General features: G+C 39.3%; 1 protein-coding gene and 1 pseudogene across 2 annotated transcripts in view; one reads left to right on the forward strand and one right to left on the reverse strand.

Moving 5' to 3' along the window:
* The window catches only part of Cep135 (centrosomal protein 135), a 75,531-nt gene that overhangs the window by 35,015 nt on the left and 20,755 nt on the right, over positions 1-19,761 (reverse strand). For both annotated transcript variants that reach the window (XM_008833342.3, XM_029563603.1), the window contains 5 exons: positions 15,137-15,202; positions 12,755-12,893; positions 10,653-10,876; positions 5,205-5,357; positions 3,910-4,062 (listed from right to left, as the gene is read on the reverse strand). In XM_008833342.3, coding sequence (XP_008831564.1) covers positions 3,910-4,062; positions 5,205-5,357; positions 10,653-10,876; positions 12,755-12,893; positions 15,137-15,202 — 735 coding nt within the window. The remainder of the gene's footprint in view (positions 1-3,909; positions 4,063-5,204; positions 5,358-10,652; positions 10,877-12,754; positions 12,894-15,136; positions 15,203-19,761) is intronic.
* Positions 746-1,826, forward strand: LOC103734382 (annotated as a pseudogene).

Consider the following 19,761-nt stretch of genomic DNA (forward strand, 5'->3'; position numbering starts at 1 on the left):
TTTTTGGTCTTTTTGCAACAGGATCTCCCTGTAGCCCCAGCTGACTTGGAACTCACTATGTGGACCAGGCTGGCCTGGAATTCAGAGATCCACCTGCCTCTGCCTCTGCCTCTTGAGTGCCGGCATTAAAGGCATGCACCACCACACCTGGCTCCAAAAGCATTCTTAAAGTACATTTTGGATGTAAAATTTTAACTGAAAATTGGTGGCATAAAGACTACCCTTAAATTACTTATTATCGTTCCTAATCTTAGTTGCTACTTTCAAAGTCTGAATTTCATAATATTAATTGCAAGTAAACTATGACTTTAACAATACTTAGTACTTATAACGTACTTTAAGTATTTAAATGCTTTATATATTAACAGATTTGTTTGGGGGAGATTGTAAAAGGAAATATAAAAAACACCCCCCTAGATAAGACCCCAAAAGCACAAGCAAAGAAAAAAAGCCCAAAAAACAAAACAAAACCAAGCCAGATAAATTGGACTTCACCCAAACTAAAAACTTTTGTGCTTCAAAGCCACCATTAAGAAAGCCAAAAAGACTACCCCCGCTCCGCCCCTGCCTGGCGGCCGGGCTCAGTGGCTGCCAGACTTCCCAGCGGCCCCCGTGTGGCCCGGGCATGCCCAGTGTGGGCACAGCCCAGTCTTGGGAGCGCTGGGGTGGAGTGAGCAGTTGGGCCATGGAGCAGGTGAGCAGAGCCTTGGTGGACTAGGTCCCGGGCCGGAACCTAGCGGCGGGGCTGTGGGGCCCTCCATGATGAGAGATTTTGGGGCACTTCCCTCTCCTCTCTGTAATTGATAGTCTGGGTTGTGAAGAGATGGCTGACAGTGTCAAAACCTTTCTCCAGGACCTAGACAAGGGAATCAAAGACTCCACCTGAGGCACGTGTACCATCCCAAAGCTAGATGCTCGAATCCAGCAGAAGAGAGAGGAATAGCTCAAAGAAGGGCAAACAGTGTCCTGGCCCAGAGGAGAGCCCAGAGTAGAGAGAGGCAGCAAGAGAGTGAGCCACGTATTGTTAGTAGAATTTTCCAGTGTTATGCTTGGAATGGTGGAGTATTCTGGTTCAGTCTCCTCTTGTTTCATCGAGTGTTCTGTGCTTCAGTCACTAACAGCGCGAATTATTGGTGATCCATCACTGCACAGAGATGTTTGGTCATGGTTGGAATTCTTCCTCACATCAATTTTCAGTGCCCTTTGGGTGCTCCGCCTGTTTGTGCTTAGCAAAGTTGTGAATGCCATTTGGTTTCAAGATATTGCTGACCTGTCATTTGAGGTATCAGGGAGGAAGCCTCATCCATTCGCCAGTGTCAGCAAAATAATTGCTGACATGCTCTTCAACCTATTGCTACAGGCTCTTTTCCTTATTCAGGGGATGTCTGTGAGTCTTTCCCATCCATCTTGGTCAGCTGGTTAGTCTGCTGCATATGTCACTTCTCTACTCACTGTACTGCTTTGAGTATAAGTTCAATAAAGGAATTGAGATGCACCAGCGATTGTCAAACATAGAAAGGAATTGGCCTACTTTTGGATTTGGCTTGCCCTTGGCTTTTCTCACAGCAATGCAATCCTCCTAATTATCAGTGGCTGTCTCTTTTCTGTCCTCTTCCTTTATTCATCATCAGCACCAATGAAGCAAAGACTCCTGAAAAGCTACCTTTTTCAGCTGCGCCTCTTCTCCTTGGTGGTCTTCTTAAGCAACAGACTCTTCCACAAGACAGTCTATCTGTAGTCAGCCCTGAGCAGCTCAACCTCTGAAGAGAAATTCCCTTTACCACCATCCGTCTCCTGCCAAACTGAATGCTGCTACAGGCCACTGAGTTCTTTGCTGTCCAAAGGGGATAGGTAGGATTGGCTGGACGATGTGGCAGCTCTTTTCTCTGTTCTCCCCTGCCAGGGCCCTCTGATACTTCCTTCACATTGAGGAATTGGAATTTTTGTCTCTGGTGCACGTAAGGCAGAATCTTCCTAACACCAGTATGTGGCTTTTTACCACCACCACCATGGGTCTGAAAGGACCGCAGGTTTTCCAGCTGTTTTCTAGCATTTGCCAGCTCCTGTGCTGGACTGATTTGAGTACTTTTTTTCCTTCCCTGTGCCATTTACCCTTCTACTTCTCCTTCCTGCCTTCCAGCACCCTGGATGAATGGATTTTGTAATTCTAACTGTTGTATTTTGTGAATTTGTTGTTTTTCTGTGAAGCACATACACTGAATGTGGGAGGTAAAGAACAACCCAATTGCTCTGGGTCACTCCCTTTATAGCCATCACTGTCTTGTTTTCTTTAACTCAGGTTATGTTTTGGTCTCTCTTGCTCTGCTGCAAAAAAAGGAGGGGGGAAAAAAAAAACAAACGAAAAACAGAAGAGATGGGACAGGATAGACCTCACAGCCAGACTGGCTGGGTTTTGAAGAGTAATTTTCTTTCTTTCCCCTTGAGGGGGAAAAAGCTTTTTTTCACTGGTACATTTAAAGTTTCTCCAACTACGGGGAGGTACCAGTTCTGGACAAGTGCCACTGCAATACAGAATGCTCAAAAGAATCTGAACATTCCAACTCTGGAAGATGAGAATTCACTGTTGGTCACTGCCGGTCTGATTGGTATTTCAAAGGAGTATTGGGTGCTGCAAATAGGAACTGAAAGGGTAAACTTATTAAACCTATTAAACCTGTGAGTGATGTTGTTTTCCTGTCATTTTAAGAGACTAAATGTGGGGTGGGAGGACAAATGTCAAAGCTGTACAATTTTGAAATATCACAATTAAACATGAGCTGGTTTCCCATGAAAAAAAAAAAAAAGAAAGTAAAAAAGAGCCAGGTAGGGCTACAGGGAGACGCTGTCTCAAAAAGACCAAAAAAAAAAAAAAAAAAAAAAAAAAAAAAAAAAGCAAAAGAGCAAAAGAGAGGGGCTGGAGAAACGGTGCAACAATTAAAAGCACCTGCTGTTCTACCAGAGGACTCGCGTTCAGTTCCCAGTACACAGTTGCTAACTGTCTGTAAATCCACTTATAGGGGATCCAGTGCCTTCTTCTGGCCTCTGCAGGCACTGCATGCATGTGTACTTCCATACAGGCAAAACACATACACAAACTAAAAATAAAATAAAGAAAGCAAAAGAGGGCTGGGCAAAATGATACACGCCTTTAATCCCAACACTTGGGAGGCAGAGGCTGGCATTGAACTCACAGAGATCTGCCTGCCTCTGCCTCACCAGTGCTGGGATTAAAGGCATGTGCCACCATGCCTGGCTAAAAAATTTAAAAATATTTTATTTTATGTGTATGAATGTTTTGCCTACATGTATATAAGTGCACCCATGTCATGCTATGTCCATGGAGGTCAAAAGAGGGTGTTGGATCCTCTGGAATTGGAGTTACAAACAGTTGTTAGTCTCCATGTAAGTGCTGGGACTCAAACCCGGGTCCTCTGAAAGAGAAACCAGTGCTCTTAACACTGAGCCACCTCTCCAGCCCCTGCAAACTATTTCTGTAAAGAACTAGGTAGCAAATATTTTGGTTTTGTGTGCCAAATATTTGCTACAACTTCTCAACTCTGCCACTGTGACACAAAAGCCAGCTATGAGCAATAGTAAAGTTCTACAATGAGATGTTCTTCTCTTGAAATGTTTTTTTTCCCCCGGAGCTGAGGACTGAACCCAAGGCCTTACGCTTGCTAGGCAAGCACTCCACCACTGAGCTAAATCCCCAATCCCGAAATGTTTTTAACAATGTAAAAATACAGAGACCATTCCTAGCTCTAGGTCACATACAAATAAGGTAGTTCAGTTTGGGCAGCATGCTGTTATGCAAGCCCCAAACTAGCTATACTCTAAATAGTAATTTCATAGGAAAATGAAGTTATAAAATCTTTCTTAATAAATTACTTTTCAAAAAGTATTACTTACTTTTAACTTTTCTCTTAAAGCTTCCTTTTCTGCCATAATTCTTCTTAGGTCAGATAATGCAAGTTCCTTTTCCTTTTCCACACAACTAACAAGATTGCTGGGGACTGCAGCACATGTGGATTCCTGCCTTAGTGCAGATAACTCTTCCTGAGCCTTAAAGGATTAAAGATAGAAACACTTTCAATATATTCCCTGTTTAAAAAGGGTGTGGTGGGGTATTCTGAACATGTATTACTTTCACTCTCTTCTCAAATCCCCCCAAAACAGGAGTAAAAGGATTAAAATTTAATCATAAAGCCCAAAAGACAAGGAGATGGAGAAGGTGTACATCTACAGAATGTTGGAAAGTAAAGCAGAGGGACGGAGAAGAATTAACAGACTCAGGGATAGCTAAGCCCACTGTGGGGGAACTCCAGAAGTACAATTTGTACTACAAATCCTTAAAAAGCTATATAAGAAAATGACTCCTTTAACTCATATGTTTCTCCTCCTGTCAAAATAGCAACAGAATTTCACAGGAGATGGGTATGGCAACAAATTTCACCAACAGTCTCCAAGATGTACAGTCACCTTACTTTCTGGCAAGCAAAGGTCTTGGGGCCAGCTATAGCACTTCTCTCTTTTCTGGAGGTTTTTACTAGAGGTTAATTTTGTGTGTGTGTGCATGCAAGCTGTGTTGACATTATGTGTCTTCCTTTATCATTCTCCACTTTGTTCTTTGGACAGTGTCCTTCACAGAACCTGAGCTCTTTGAGAACTCCGGGGATCTAGCTGTCTCTGCCCCACCCCACAGCACTAAGGAAACAGATGAGCATCACCATGCTTTGAGGTGGGTTCTGGGGATCTGCCCTCAGGTCCTCAATATTTATACTACAGGAACTCTATCAACTGAGCCATCTCCCCAGCCCTTGAGGCTAACTTTCTAAGAGCCAATACTTCCAACAGTGGTACATACTCAAGTTCATCCCTAGGATTCAGACATGTTGGGGGCTTGTCTAAAACCCAAGGATGAATTTGGCTCAGAGTCAGCTAAGATCTGTTTGGGTAATTTTAGAATAAAGAGACTATTTCCATTTAACCTGACACATTGATAAGTTAGAAAAGAGGGAGAACAAATATGAAAAAAGAGAAATATAGGCTGAGAACAAAAAGAAAGGAGAAACTTCTACTACTAATTCTAATTATGGAAGAATATTATAAAGTCTATATGTTATAGAAATTTTTAGGATACAAATTAGTTTCATTGTGAACTGGTTCTAAATAACTTCTTGGATTGATTATAATAAATCTCTTACTTCATTATATAAGACACTTAGTTTATCTCTTTCTGCTGTCAGTAATTTAACATTGGACTGTATATCTTCCATATATTTTTCAAATCTTTCTAGCATGCGCTGAAGTTCATCTCTTTCTCTTGTGACCAGATGAATATCTGAATTGAAACCACCCTGAAACAATTAAAAGACAGAAGTTATCATTTGTTGTAATTATCACTGCAGGGTTGTTACAAAGATGCTGGGCATAAAATTGAACGAGGCTAACAGAAAAAAAGAACAGAAGTTCTTTTAATGTAACTAGAGAACTAAATTCCATAATGAGGCAGATGAAAGTAATAGTACTGGTGCAAATTTTCGGGGTTTTTTGGAAGACACCCAGCTGCCAGTAATAACACCTGATCAGATCACACATGATGCCTGAAGCCAGCCTCCTTCAGCTGTTTATACTACACATGAGTGGTCCTTAGAGTACAACCTCTAGACCAGAAGTAGCAGCAGCACTTAGGAACTAGTTATACACACAAATGCGGCACACCCCAGCATTAATCAGAATCTTTTGGGGTAGGATATTTTTATCAAGTGATTCTGACTCATGGTTTTAAGAACCCATTATTTTTTTTCAATGTATATATTTTATAGAATTTTTGTGCACTTGATACAAAACTTTTTTTTAAATTTATTATTTTTATGTGTATGAGTGTATTGCCTGCATGTGTCTAAGTGCACCCGAGTTGTGCAGTGCCCAAGGAGGTCGGAAGAGGGCATCGGATCCCCTGGAACTCGGGTTACAGATAGTTGTTAGCTGCCATGTGGGTGTTGAGAATTGAACCTAGGTCCTCTACAAGAGCAATCAGTGCTCTTAACCACTGAGCCATCTCTCCAGCCTCCATACAAAACATCTTAATCATCTTTAGACTCCCTCCTCCAACCATACCCCCATAGCTTTTCCCCACCATATTTCATGCATTCTGTCATAAATGTAAAAAGCCTACCTAGTCAAGTTTTTGTACCCTGATGTCCCTTAGTGCAAGTTCATCCACTGGAGTTTAGTCAGTTTATCTAGAGTCTCTCCCTTAAAGAAGATCAGCTCTCCCTCACCTGGCAGTAATCAGTTGCTAATAGTTCTTCAGCTAAGGTTGGGGCCTGCTAAGGTTGGGACCTGGGTTTTTGTTTGATTGAGTCTGCATGGGTCTTGTGCATGCTGATACTATTGCTGTAAGTTCATATGAGCAAGTTCCCAGAAGCCAAAAGTGTTTCCTTATGATCATGTACCAACCCTGGCTCTTAAAATCTTTCCACCCCCTCTTCTTCAATGATCTATGAACCATTACTTCATAACCCACTGCCAGGAAAGGCCAGAAAGGAATGTGTGTGCCTGTTTATGACTGACTATTAAGACTGACTTCCCAGGTACAAGAACCCCAACTGTCCCAGCTTCATACCCACATGAGGTTTTTTACTGCAACAACGTAAGTATATATTAAAGATGCTCATCAACTAAGAAACTACCAACATTTCTAAACCCAGAATTTGCCTACTCTTACAGTATGATTCAAAAGATTACTACCTTCACTGCCATCATGAAAATAAAGATGGTAAATTTACAGTATGTTAATGACAAAGTGCCAAATGGTTAAACAAGAATAATGTGACAAGATTAGCTATGTGGCTACATTTAAGAACAAGATGTTTTACAGGTCAAAGGAGATCAGGACTTCAAGATTTAATCAAGGCTTAAAACCATAAAGGCAAAGTCTGTAGCTTATTTCCGTATTTAAAAAAAAAAATCCTGCTGGGAGTGGTGGCACACACCTTTAGTCCCAGCACTTGGGAGGGAGATGCAGGTGGATCTCTATGAGTTCAAGGCTAGACTGGTCTACATAGCAAGTTCCAGGTCAGCTGGGGCTACAGGGAGATCCTGTCTCAAAAAGACTGAAAAAAAAAAATCTTATAGAAGGCATGTAGTCTATATAGATCCTAGAAAAGAAGCTCAATGAAAAAAGATTCGTGTCTATTTTCATTACTGTTTATGCCTCAGCCTGAATGTCACTTTCTAGAAGAAGCTCTTCTAGAGTCTCCATGTAATTTAGATCTTCTATGTAAAATCCAAGTGTTCTGAATTGTTCCTGTACATTCTCCATTAACAAAAATAAATGAGATTAAGCATTATCTAGGAGCTGAAGATATAGTTCAACGTTAGAGCACACCCCCTCAAATTTTACATGTTCATAAATGTATACTCAGCAAATTTAAGTTCTTTGAGTGACACCGCAGATGTCTGCTCTTGTCCATTACATGGTCAGTACCTAGTATGGTACCTGTACATTTCCTGGCTGACTGGCTTGAACAGAAACTCCATTCTCTAAATATACCTTATCTGCAGATATATTAGGTTAATAGATAACAACTCCTCTTCACCACTCCATTATTCTCAACATACAAGCAAGCACACATACACAATGCTGAAGGCTATACCATCACTTCCTGTTTGGGTGGGTTGTTTTGGTTTTTTGTTTATTTTTATTTCATGTGCATGAGTGTATTGAATACACGTGTGTGAGTGCACCTGTGTTGTACAAAGCCCATGGAGGTCAGAAGAAGGCACCCGATCCCCTGGAACTAACGTTATAGACAGTTTGTTAGCCACTATGTGGGTGCTGGGAATCAAACCTGGGTCCTCTGTAAGAGCAGTCAGTGCTCTTAACCTCTGAGTCATCTCTCTAGGTCCCCCTCTTTTTTTAGACAAGGCCTCACTATACAGCCCTAGCTTTACTGGAAACTGCTTTGCAGATCAGGCTGGTCAGGAATTTGCAGTCATCTTCTTGCCTCTGCCTCCTGAGTACTAGATTACATGTGTAAGCCATCACACTCTTCTTTACCTCTGTGGTCTGTGACTCATTCAAAGTGGATAGTATACATCAGTCCATTCAAATCTTTCTACCTAGATTAGATTTGCTTTGAACCAGCAAGTAATAAAGAAATGAACCATTTACTGGGAACTAGATGTTATTGCAAGAGGACTGTTGTACAAATTATCTCATTTAGTCTTCCTAAAAAGTTGTAGTTATTTTTTCCTGATTCACACATGAAGAAACAGGGTTAGAGTTGCATAAAGTCAGTTTCTCCAAGATCATAAGCCACTTTAAGAAGCTGGAACTTGTATCAGCCCTCCACTTTTAAAGCACTACACTGCAGTACATATGAGGTGGAAGGAGATACGCTCCCACCAAAAACAGAAAGTCAACAAGGCCTGACTGATGAAGATCATTAATATTAAAAATGTCCCTTTTTTTCCCCAAGTTACTACAATCCCAAGAAACTGTACCTAACAGTATTCCATGAAGCAGGTAGTTGAAAACTCACAGTCAGCACCAGATCCAGCTTTACAGAAGTCTTTGTTGTCTGCCAAGGAAGCACTACACATGCTTGTACTTCCTAATTCCAGGTGGGGAGTGCATGACCCAGTTTCTAGTACTCACAACTGTCTTACATCCACTCATTTTACTCATGTACTTACTACCCATAGTCGCCTACCATGCCTACAACTTAGTACTGGTGCTTTAAGACAGCGTGAATGTCCTACATTTTTGAACTACACAAAATGAATTCTTTGTTTATGTCAGGTAACAAAACAACTGAAAAAAGCAAAGAAGCTGAATAAAGAAAACATCTAATCGCACCAGTTCATTACCAGTCTCTCTCATTTGTCTTCCAATTGTGAACCAAGCAACTGAATCAAATATTAGGTAAAAAGCTTTAAGATTGTTATCTACTTAACATTACTTAATAAATACATTTTGTAAGAGATTCTTCTACATAGTAAAAAAGATCAGTTCAGGCCAGATATGGTGGGACACATCTTTAATCGCACCACTCAGAAGATAGAGGCAAGCAGATCTCTGTGAGATCCAGTCCAGCCTGGTCTACATAGTGAGTTCCAGGCCAGCTGTGGCTACAGAGAGACTTGTCTCAAAAACAAAAAACAAAACAAAATTTAAAAAAAAAACCCTTAATAACATAAATGAACTTGCACTGTATTTTCCAGACCAATTCATTCTGCTTATGAGGGCTAAATAGCAAAATGTTTATACTAACAAACTGCAGCCAATGAGATTAAAGGTAGAGAACATTTACTTAGCATGCACAAGATAAGAAAGAAAGAAAGAAAGAAAGAAAGAAAGAAAGAAAGAAAGAAAAAAAGAAAGAAAGAAAAAAAGCCAGGCATACTGGAGCAGGCCTTTAATCCCAGCACTCAGGAGGCAGGGACAGACTATCTCTGTGAGATTGAGGCCAGTTTGGTTCATATAGTGTCCAGGCCAGCTGGCGCTACAGTGAGACACTGTCTCAAAAAGACTGCACACACATACTACTTTTTAAAAAAAGGAAGGAAAATAAGAAAGTGATATATACAAAATTAATTTTTTTGAGACGGGGTCTCACTATACTACCCAGGTTGACTCGATCCTTGTACCCAGCCACCTTAATGCTTGGTTACCACCTTGTCCAAGTGAACCCTTTTAGATTATCAGCTTACAATGTGATTAAAGTAGACTAACAGGATAATCTGCTCAGCACACACTTCTAATTGTACCCATCTCCCACAGCAAAGAAGTAAGTGCTAAGAAGACACATGGTCAGGAAAAAGTAACACACATTCCTGACCCTTTCAAAAAACGCTGGGAATAACACAAAACCATGTTGTCTGCAATGCGGACAGAGCTACTCTGACAGCGGAGGGAAACTGCAACTATTACAGAATGGAAATGCCTAGCAGTCTAAGTCCCTGAGTTCTAGTTTGTGAACACCTACACGCCTCTCCTGTGGCTCAGCTATTCAATCTTAATTTATAGGAATCAAAATGCTATACTTTGAGCCGGGCGTAGTGGCACATGCCTTTAATCCCAGCACTCGGGAGGCAGAGGCAAACAGATCTCCATGAGTTCAAGGCCAGCATGGTCTACATAGCAAATTCCAGGCCAGCTGGGACTACAGGGAGTCCCTGTCTCAAAAAGACCAAAAGGAAAGAAATAAAAAAACAAAAACAAACCAAACAAACAAAAAAAACCCTATACTTTGTAGTTGAATAGCTTTCCTAATAATGCAGGGCTTTCTACACTGCAGGTTATAGAAGAAAAGAAAAATCAAGATTAGGACTTTTTTATTATTACTATTTTTATGAGTGTATAGCTTGCATGTAGGTAGGTGCACCCATGTCATGCAGTGCCGATGGAGGTCAGAAGAGGGTGTCAGATCCCCTGGAATTGGAGTTATACTTGGTTGTTAGCCACCATGTGGGTGCTGGGAACCGAACCCAGGTCCTTTGCAAGAGTAGCCTGTGCTCTGCTGAGCCATCTCTCCAGCCCAAGATTAGGACTTTTTAAAAGCAAGTCTAAAAGTTGCATTTAATAAAGCAATAAAGCAAAAAAGTTTTCTAACAAACTTGTTATTCTTATGAAAGGATATTACCTTTTCTGGTGATTTAAATATTGGGATTTTTTCACGTGCACAATAATTTGTAGAGCAAGATCTTCGCCGTATTACATGCTGGAGTCTTTCTAGCTCTTTCTTGTAGTAATCGCGTTCTGCTTCTATACTTTTCAGAAATGTGTCTAAACGAGAAGGGGACTTGTCTCGACGTTTGATTCCATGTTCTAGCCTCATCCTCTCAACTTCCAAAGTAAGTTCTCTTTCTGTCAATTCAAATGGCTAAAGCTTCAAACAATGTTGTATATACAGTGTGGAGAACTCAAGTAAATAAACAATTCCAGAATAAAAGCTACCAGACATCATGAGCTGTTTTGTGTATCAACCACAAGACATATCAGAGGTAAACAGTGAGAGAAAGAGAAAGAAAAACAAAAGCAAAACATTAAAGTTGAAATAAATAGTGCCCAACAAGTGAAAGTCACCCTGCTCTGGCACTATCATGGGCAGAACAGTATTTAATGCAATAAAATACAGCAATACAGTTCCTAGGGACCTGAAAATGACACTAAAAGAAAACTGTACCTGTAAGCAACCATATGCACACATTTAACATAAGCATGACTTCAACTGAAGTTGAACTTAGTACATACAAAAAGAGACATACAAACAACTCACATCTTTCTTCCAATAAACGGAATTATTCATTTTCTGTCTTTGAGTTCTGAGACAGGAGCTCTCTATCCTGCCTAGACTGTCTCAAACTCCTGGGCTCAAGAGGTCCTTGTGTCTCTCAAGTGGCTGGAACTGTAGGCATGCACTACTGAATGCAGCCGGGACTGCAGGCATGCACCACTGAATGCAGCCGGGACCGCAGGCATGCACCACTGTATGCAGCTGAGACTGCAGGCATGCACCGCTGTATGCTGCTGGGACTGCAGGCATGCACCACTGTATGCAGCTGGGACTGTAGGCATGCACCACTGTATGCAGCTGGGACTGCAGGCATGCACCACTGTATCTAACTTACACTTACTAGTTTTTAACTATAAAATTACTTTTTTTCATGAGTCAAAACTAACCAAATACTAGCAGCTTCATATAGTTCATCCCAATGTAATTAATGCTCACAACTCTGAGTTAGAATAATTTTCATAGGCTGGAGAGATGGCCTCGAATTAAAGGCTCAGGCACAACCTAAATCTCAAGAATGATTTTCATGATGTACTCTGACTTACTGCCACATCCTTTTGCATTCATTTAGCAGATGTATAATTTACTATATTGAACTGGCTAACTCGTGAAATTATAAAACTCATAAACTAGCAATTTCACCCTGAGAAAGAATGCTCAGAGGACCAAAAAGTAGGAAAGTAAGAAGGAATAAGTGATTGTTAAATGCTAAAGAAAAGAATCACCAAGCTAATAATAAAGAGCACTAATTGCACTTGGTGCAGTGGTGGTGAACGAAGACTATAAGGAGAGCAGTTCTGCTGGTGAGAGGCAGACAGAAGGCACCTGGAATGGACTGAGGAGCTAAGGGTTAATGGGTTAACCAAACAGAAACACCAAATGTGGATTTTAAGGCACTACAACTACATTTCCTTAAAAAGATTCTTTACTTAAATTTTCTAGTATTTTAGAATGGTCTTCATCATCAGTCTATCTCAAAGAAGGATATATTTCTATTGCAAAACATCAAAGTAGAATCTCTTACACCAACCAGGCAAAATATGGAAGAGAGAGTCCTACTATATCTGCAGTGCCTAGTATAGTGTCTGGCCCATAGTAAGTGCTCAATAAAGTAAATGAACAAATGAGAGATCATCTACTAATAAAAACAACCTATCAAAGGCAAATCACTTTTTAAGTTACCAACATTTTATTATTTATTTTTTATATTTTATTTATTACTTTTATGTGTATGAGTATATTGCCTGCATGTATGCAGCTGCAGCTGTGCTGTGCAGTGCCCACAGAAGTCAGAAGAAGACACTGGATCCCCTGGAACTGGAATCACAGACAGTTGTCAGACACCATGTGGGTGCTGGGAGTAGAACCTGGGTCCTCTACAAGAGCAGCCAGTGCCCTTAACCACAGAGCCATCTCTTAGCCCCTTAAGTTACTAACATTTTACATCTTACCTATAACTGTAAAACTTTCCAATTTTTTGGTAAGTCTCTGCTTTTCGTAGTCAAGCTGATGAACAACAGTCTCCAGGTCTGATTTTAGAAGGAGTTCCTCACTCAGTCTCTCCTTTTCCTTCTGGCATAAGTCTAATTCCTGCAAAATTTAAATACTGTAAGTATTCTAATTATTAAATGTTACAGCACTTATAGGTAAACTAGATACTTTTGTAAGGACAGAAATTTACATATATATGTGCATGCACACATATGTTTAATCACTCAGACACAGTCTCAACTGTGATAAAATGTACCATAAAACTCCATGACAACAATGCTCTCTTGTGGATGATAGAATTATTAGATTCCATTTTCTTCTAATTTGTTTAGCATATTGTCCTATTTTTTCTAATTATTATGTATGTATAAAACAAAATTTATTTATAATTTTTAAAATTATTTTATTTTTGTGAGTATGTGTTTTGCCTGCCTGTATGTAAATGTATCACATATATGCCTGGTGGCCACAGAGGCCAGAAGAGGGCATCAGATCCCCTGGAACTGGAGTTACAGATGGTGTCAGTTGCCATGTGAGTGCTGGGAACCAAACCCAGGGCCTCTGCAAGGGCAGCCAATGCCCTTAACCGCAGAGCCAACTTTCCAGCCCCAAACAAAATTCATTAAGGACAGTGCTTAAAAGAGCAGTAGAAGTATCCAATGACTCAAGAGCCACCATTTCTGCCATGGTAAGTGCTCAGTACATGTTAGCTTTTATTATCATCATCATTACTTCAGAAATACATAAAATGTGGCACTAACAGGAAATATAATAAAGTCCAGAAAGTACAGTAATATTTAATGTTAGCTAACACTACTGAAACTTGAGTCATAGATTTGAGACAGTCATATCAACCATATTCAATACCTTCAGTATGCATACAAATAATGAGCAATGGCAAAAAAATCTCTTGCCCTCACATGGCTCACATTTCAAAGAAGACAACAAAGCATCTACTAATATTTTGACTCCCCCACAGGAGAATTTTATGAAACTCAAGAGTGACACCTTTTAGCAGGTTTAGTTATCTAAGGTATGTTGAATTAAAGACTAGCTAAACTGAATCTTACAAGAAGCCACTATCATATGCTGTTTATAGTGTACATACAAAAACCAACAAGTATTTGAACACCTACTCCATGCTACCATACTGTAAAAAAGGGCATGTAACCAGAACACAGCAGCTTGACCACATAAAGACTATACATAAGGAGAAAATGTGAGTTACCATTAGTCTTTGTTTCTAATCTTCCAATTTAATGGGCTATTACAAAAAAAGAAGGAAAAAAACCCTCCATCTTTTGAGTGACCACCACTTTCAACTGTAAGACAGTCTTTCTGCTAATTCCATACTGTATGCTAGATCAAGGATCCTCCAAGGATGATTCATATCTTTCTCACTAAACAACTATCAGAACAAGCAATATGACTAGGAAAATAGTTTGAATTGCATCAAGCAAAGCAATTAAAAGAAGGAATACTGAGGCTGGGGAAACGGCTTAAAGGTTAAGCGCACTGGCTGTTCTTCCAGAGTACTCGGGGGGTTTGATTCCAGCACCTACATGGCAGCTAACAACCATCTGTAACTCCAGTCCCAGGGGATCTGATGCCGCCTTCTGACCTTCACAGGCATTGCATGACACAGGTGCACTTACATACATGTAATACATTCATACACATAAATAATACACTCATACACATAAATAAAAATAAAAATTTTTAAATAAAATATTTTTTAAAAATACTTTTAATAACAATTAACAAATAAATCAAGTATTTACCAAATTTTAATTTTCTTATTATAGTAAATTCCAAGTCATAAAGTACTTTCAAAAAGGTAGAATTCCTAATAGGGTCTCAAAATTGAATTTTATGTACAAATAAACTATATGAAAGAGTAAAGATTATAAAAATATGAAATTGCATATCCATAGAATAGAACATTTATTACACCGTTATAAAAGGAATGGAATTCTGATTCATGCTACAGTATTTATGAACCTGGAAAATGTGCTAAGTGAAACAAGCCTGACATAAAGGACCACACACTATATGATCTATTTATATGAAAGTCAGAATGGAGAAATCAGTTTTGAATATCTGTCAGGGGCTCAGCAGAGGGTAATGGAAGTGACTATTCAAGGGTATAAGGTGTCTTTCCAGAATGATGAAAATGTTCTGGGATTAGGAATGATGGTTGTACAACTTTGTGATTATACCAAAATCGTACTGTGCACTAAAAGAGTGAATATTGTGACATATGAATTATACTTCAATAAAAAATGTAAAATACAGCATAAATGTACTACTGAAAATAGTAGCAATTCAGTATATCAACTTACCAGTTGAAGTTTTGCCATTTTTTCCTCAAGATTCCGCATCTCACAGAGGTTTCTTTTAATCTCTTCCTAGGAATAAAAAGCCTATTAGGCAAGCATCTAAAACCTTAGTAAGACCAATTTTTCTAGTGGCTCATGCTTTCTATCACCAATGAGATCCGAGGCTTTAGCGCTAAGACTCAGTTTCAATGAGGAGAGAGCAAAGTTGAGACGAGGCTTCTTCAATATTTTGGAGTCCTGAATGCTTACAGGGATCCATTTATAACATGTGAAAGTAGAGAACCACTTGAAAATCTTTTACCTGCATACTTATGGGACTTTTCTTGGCCTTGCTTTTTGGGTAGTGCCATTTCCTAACCTTTCTATCCTCTTGAACTGCTTTTACCAACCTACATCCTCTACACTGCAGCCAAGAGAGCAGAATGCCTTACAATGTTATACCATAGGAATCTTTAGCTGAGTCTGGTTATCATTTCTGGGCCTTATCTACAGGCCACAAGGAGGCCATGTAAGAGCAGAGAAGATGCAGAAAGAAGTAGAAAAAGAGAGGGAGGAGCCACAAGAGTATAACACTGAAACCACAAGAGTCAACACTGCTGATGATATACCCTCCTCCGAGTTTTTTGCAGTTCTGGGGATCAAAGCCCAGGCCTCATGCAAGTGAGGCAAGCATTCTACCAACTGAGTTATATTCCTACCCATGTCCTTTTTCAAGATGGTTTGGCTTTCCAGGGCTGAAGACGCCATATAAATTTTAGGGCTAGTTTTGTTTTCTGTAAAGAAATATCATTGGAATTTTGATAGGACTTAGCCTCAATTTGTAGATTGTTTTGGATGGTAACAATGTTAAGTCTTCTAATTCAGGAATATAGGATGAAGTTCCACTTATTTGTCCTTCTTTAACTTTCAGCAATGTTTTATAGTGTCTAAATATTAAGTTTTCACCTCATTGGTGAAGTTCATTCTTTTTGATACAATTGTAAATGGGATTAACTCATTTCTTTGTTTTATTTTTTAATTGTTAGTATATAGAACTGTACCTGATATTTGATTTTATAAAATGCAATTTTGCTGAACTTGTTTGTTTTGCATGTGTGTAATCTTTGGGATTTCCTTTCAAGATCATGCCACCTGTGAACTGAGAACTTTTACTGTTTCTTCGGAAATTTCATCCTTTTTATTTTATTCTATTTTTGTGCCTAATTGCTCTGCATAGGACTTCTGGTACTATGCTGCTGTTGTTGGTTTTTAACATAGAGTTTCACAATGTAGCCCAGGCTAGCCTTGATCTCATGATCCTCTTGCTCCACATGTGCTAAGATTGACAGGCATGTTCAAACCACTCCTGGTTCAGTACTATGTTAAACAGAAATAAAAGTATTTATCCTAGACTTCTTTCTGATTTTGGAGTAAAAGATGTTAGTCTTTATGAGGCTGGAGGGATGGCTTAGTGGTTAAGAACACCGGTTGTTCTTGCAGAAGACCCAGGTTCAAATTCCAGCACCCACATGGCAGCTAACAATTGTCCGTAACTCCAGTTCCAGGGGATCCGACAGCCTCTTCTGTCCTCACAGGCATTGTATGACATGGGTGCACTTACCTATATGCAGGGAATACACTCATCCGCATAAAATAAAAATACTAATAAAATATTTTTTTAAAATGATTTTAGTCTTTCAACACTGTGTATGCTATCTGCTGTGGCTCTTCCTTAATTGTTTTAGTATGTTGATGTAGTTTCCTTCTATTCTAGTAACTAGTGGAGGAGGTAACATTGTCTAAAATTAATTCAATGATATAGAACAGCAGTCTTCAAACTGGGTCATCTACTCTTGGCATGAGACTTTCCAAGTATTATATAAAGCTATGGTATGCAAATAGTTTTGTTTTGTTCTTTGTGGTGATAGTGATCACACACAGGTGAATGTACATACTAGGCAATATCTCTACCACTGAGCTTCAGCCTCAGCACCTGCACATAGTTTTACTGAATCAATACTCAGATACTTGGGGCTAGAGTGATAGCTCTGTGGTTCAGTGGTTCAGACCATTGGATGCTCTTGCAGCACAGCTGGGTTTGGTTCCCAGCACATCTGGGTTTGGTTCTCAGCACCCACATGGTAGCTAACAGCCACAGGTAGTTCCAGTTAGAGGGGAGCCAATGCCCTCTTCTGGCCTCCGAGGGCACTGTACACATGGGTGCACTTAGGTACATTCAGGTAAAACACTCATATACATAAAATGAAAACAATTTTTTAAAATCTAGATACTTAATTTTCATATACAACGCTTCTTAAAATGATTCCCCCAAGAACCTGCTTCTGATGTAGATATCATGTAAGTTCTCCTCTCCTCTGTTCCTTTCACATCTGCCTTTGTCATACTGCTTCAAAGAAAAGTTCATATCTCATCTACATCATAACAACACACTATTTCAAGATTTGAAAAAATTTTGAAGCATCACATACAAAGCTAATCAGAAGGCTGGCTGAAGGCTTTATTTTTCTCCTATTATACCTCATTGAGATATATGTAAAGTAAGAATGTACTTCTACAATATTCGTCAGCACTGTGGAATATCTGACCTACTAATTACACTGATGATAACGCGATACAAGGGAAATCTTTAATAATTAGAATCACACAGTAAATGAATTTTTTAAAAATTATTTATTAAACAACCATATAATTACAAGAGGCATCTCATTACATCAGCATTGACATATTCAATAACAATTTCCAGAGCTAAGATGTGTCTCTTTCAAAATTGGCTGTAAATTTTTAGGTTTACAGCTGAATTAATACAGTCATACAATATTGTACTCAGTATAAACCCTGTAAGATGTAAAACTAAATGAGGTTTTAAACTTTAAGAAACATCTCCATTTCATTATTAAAATAGTTTCATACAGAAAAATTCATTTTTAATACAATTGACACTAAGATGCACATGCGTTTCTAATCTCTATATGTCTGATTATTACTAGTCACAGTTGATTTAACCACTTTCTGAGCTCCTTGGCATCTGAGCATGGATAAGAAGTTATGAGGTAGATTTCAATGGTAATGTTTTTCACATCTACTAATTATTATTTTTTAATCATTATTTTTAAAATTTTTAATAACTACATGATTAGAAGAAGCATTTTATTACAGATTTAACATATTCAGTAACATACACCAGAGCAACAGTACATCTCTTTCACAAGTGGGTACAAGTTTCTAGGTTCACAGTTGAGTTAATACAGTTATACAATACTGAACTCAGTATAAGTCCTGTAACACATAAAATTGAATGAGTTTTTGTTTAGGCGGGTCAGCTGTTCCTCATCTAGTGGTAATCAGTTGTCAAAATTCCTTTCGATAAGTTGGGGTCTGCTGTTCAATTTCCCAGTTCTATGCTGGGTTACTATCTGGGAATCCCTTTGGCCACCCTGACTAACAACTCGAAAAGAAGGTATCGCCTGTCTGGCATTGTTGCTTGTTATATAGCCTTTAGCTATACATATAGGCTCTTATAAAATTATATTTGGCCCCTTTAATCTTTGGTTATACTTTCCTTTTGGGTGTTTAAGGCCATACGGTTGGACCAGATAAACCGATTTATTTTCACTCTTAAGATCATTGGAGGATCTGTTCCTCAGGGGTCACATGGGCTTGGGAGGAGCCCCTGGCTCCTATCTTTTACCAGTTCCGCCTATGTGAAGATTAAGTCAAAGGTCCTGCTCAACCACAGTTGGCTTCACTTGGAAGCGTGGAGGAAATGATTCCTCTGTGTTGACCCTTCTCTTTATAGATTGGACGCTGGTCCAAGTCGATCTGGTGGGGTCTCCTCGGCCTCCGTGATCAAGAGGACAGGTGACCCACCACCATTATAGGACATTTAGAGAGATGCACATAGTCCCCTGGAAGTAGTCAACCTAGGAGGGCAAGGAGCAAAAACTGTCCTTTATGTCCCTCTGACCAAAATATTACAGACCTCAAAGTATGTCTGTTAAACATCCAAGAAGGTGAGTTCCACTAGTCTGGTATTTTTAATTACTGTGTGTCATGTAGATAAATCTTGGGCAAAGACCAGTTGTTCTCAGATAAACCTTACCTAGAATGTATTTCTTGATCTGCTATGTATAATTTGTCAGTCAGTTGTAGGAGTAATATGGTTCTCTCTGGTTTTCAAAACTAGCTAGGCATTGTTTATCTCTCACATTGTCTCACCCCGCCATCATAATTTTCCCACTTAAGGTGACCCCATTTTCCCCCTTTCTCCCTAATACCCTTCTCCTATGGTCGTACCTCTCTTCAGCTCCTTCTTTCCCTTTATCCCCTAGGTTCCTTGTATACCCTTCCCTCCCCCTCCCTTAAACTAACCCAATTTTTATCCATATCTCTCTAATTAAGGCCTGTTCCCTACTGTTCTTCTCTTTCAGGTAATTTCTTTTCCTTTACCTCCCTGGTTCCTCTCCATTATCCTGGTTCCTGTACTTTGGCTGGTTGCATACTTATTTAGGCACTTAAAGCTATAAACTTCCCTCTAAGGACTGCTTTCAGTGTGTCCAGAGTTTTTGTCATGTTGTATTGTCCTTTTCATTTAATTCCAGGAATACTTTTATTTCATTCTTCATTTCTCT

The sequence above is a fragment of the Nannospalax galili genome, unplaced genomic scaffold, assembly GCF_000622305.1.
Source record: "Nannospalax galili isolate Female #2095 unplaced genomic scaffold, S.galili_v1.0 scaffold433, whole genome shotgun sequence".
In the NCBI taxonomy this organism is placed as follows: domain Eukaryota; kingdom Metazoa; phylum Chordata; class Mammalia; order Rodentia; family Spalacidae; genus Nannospalax; species Nannospalax galili.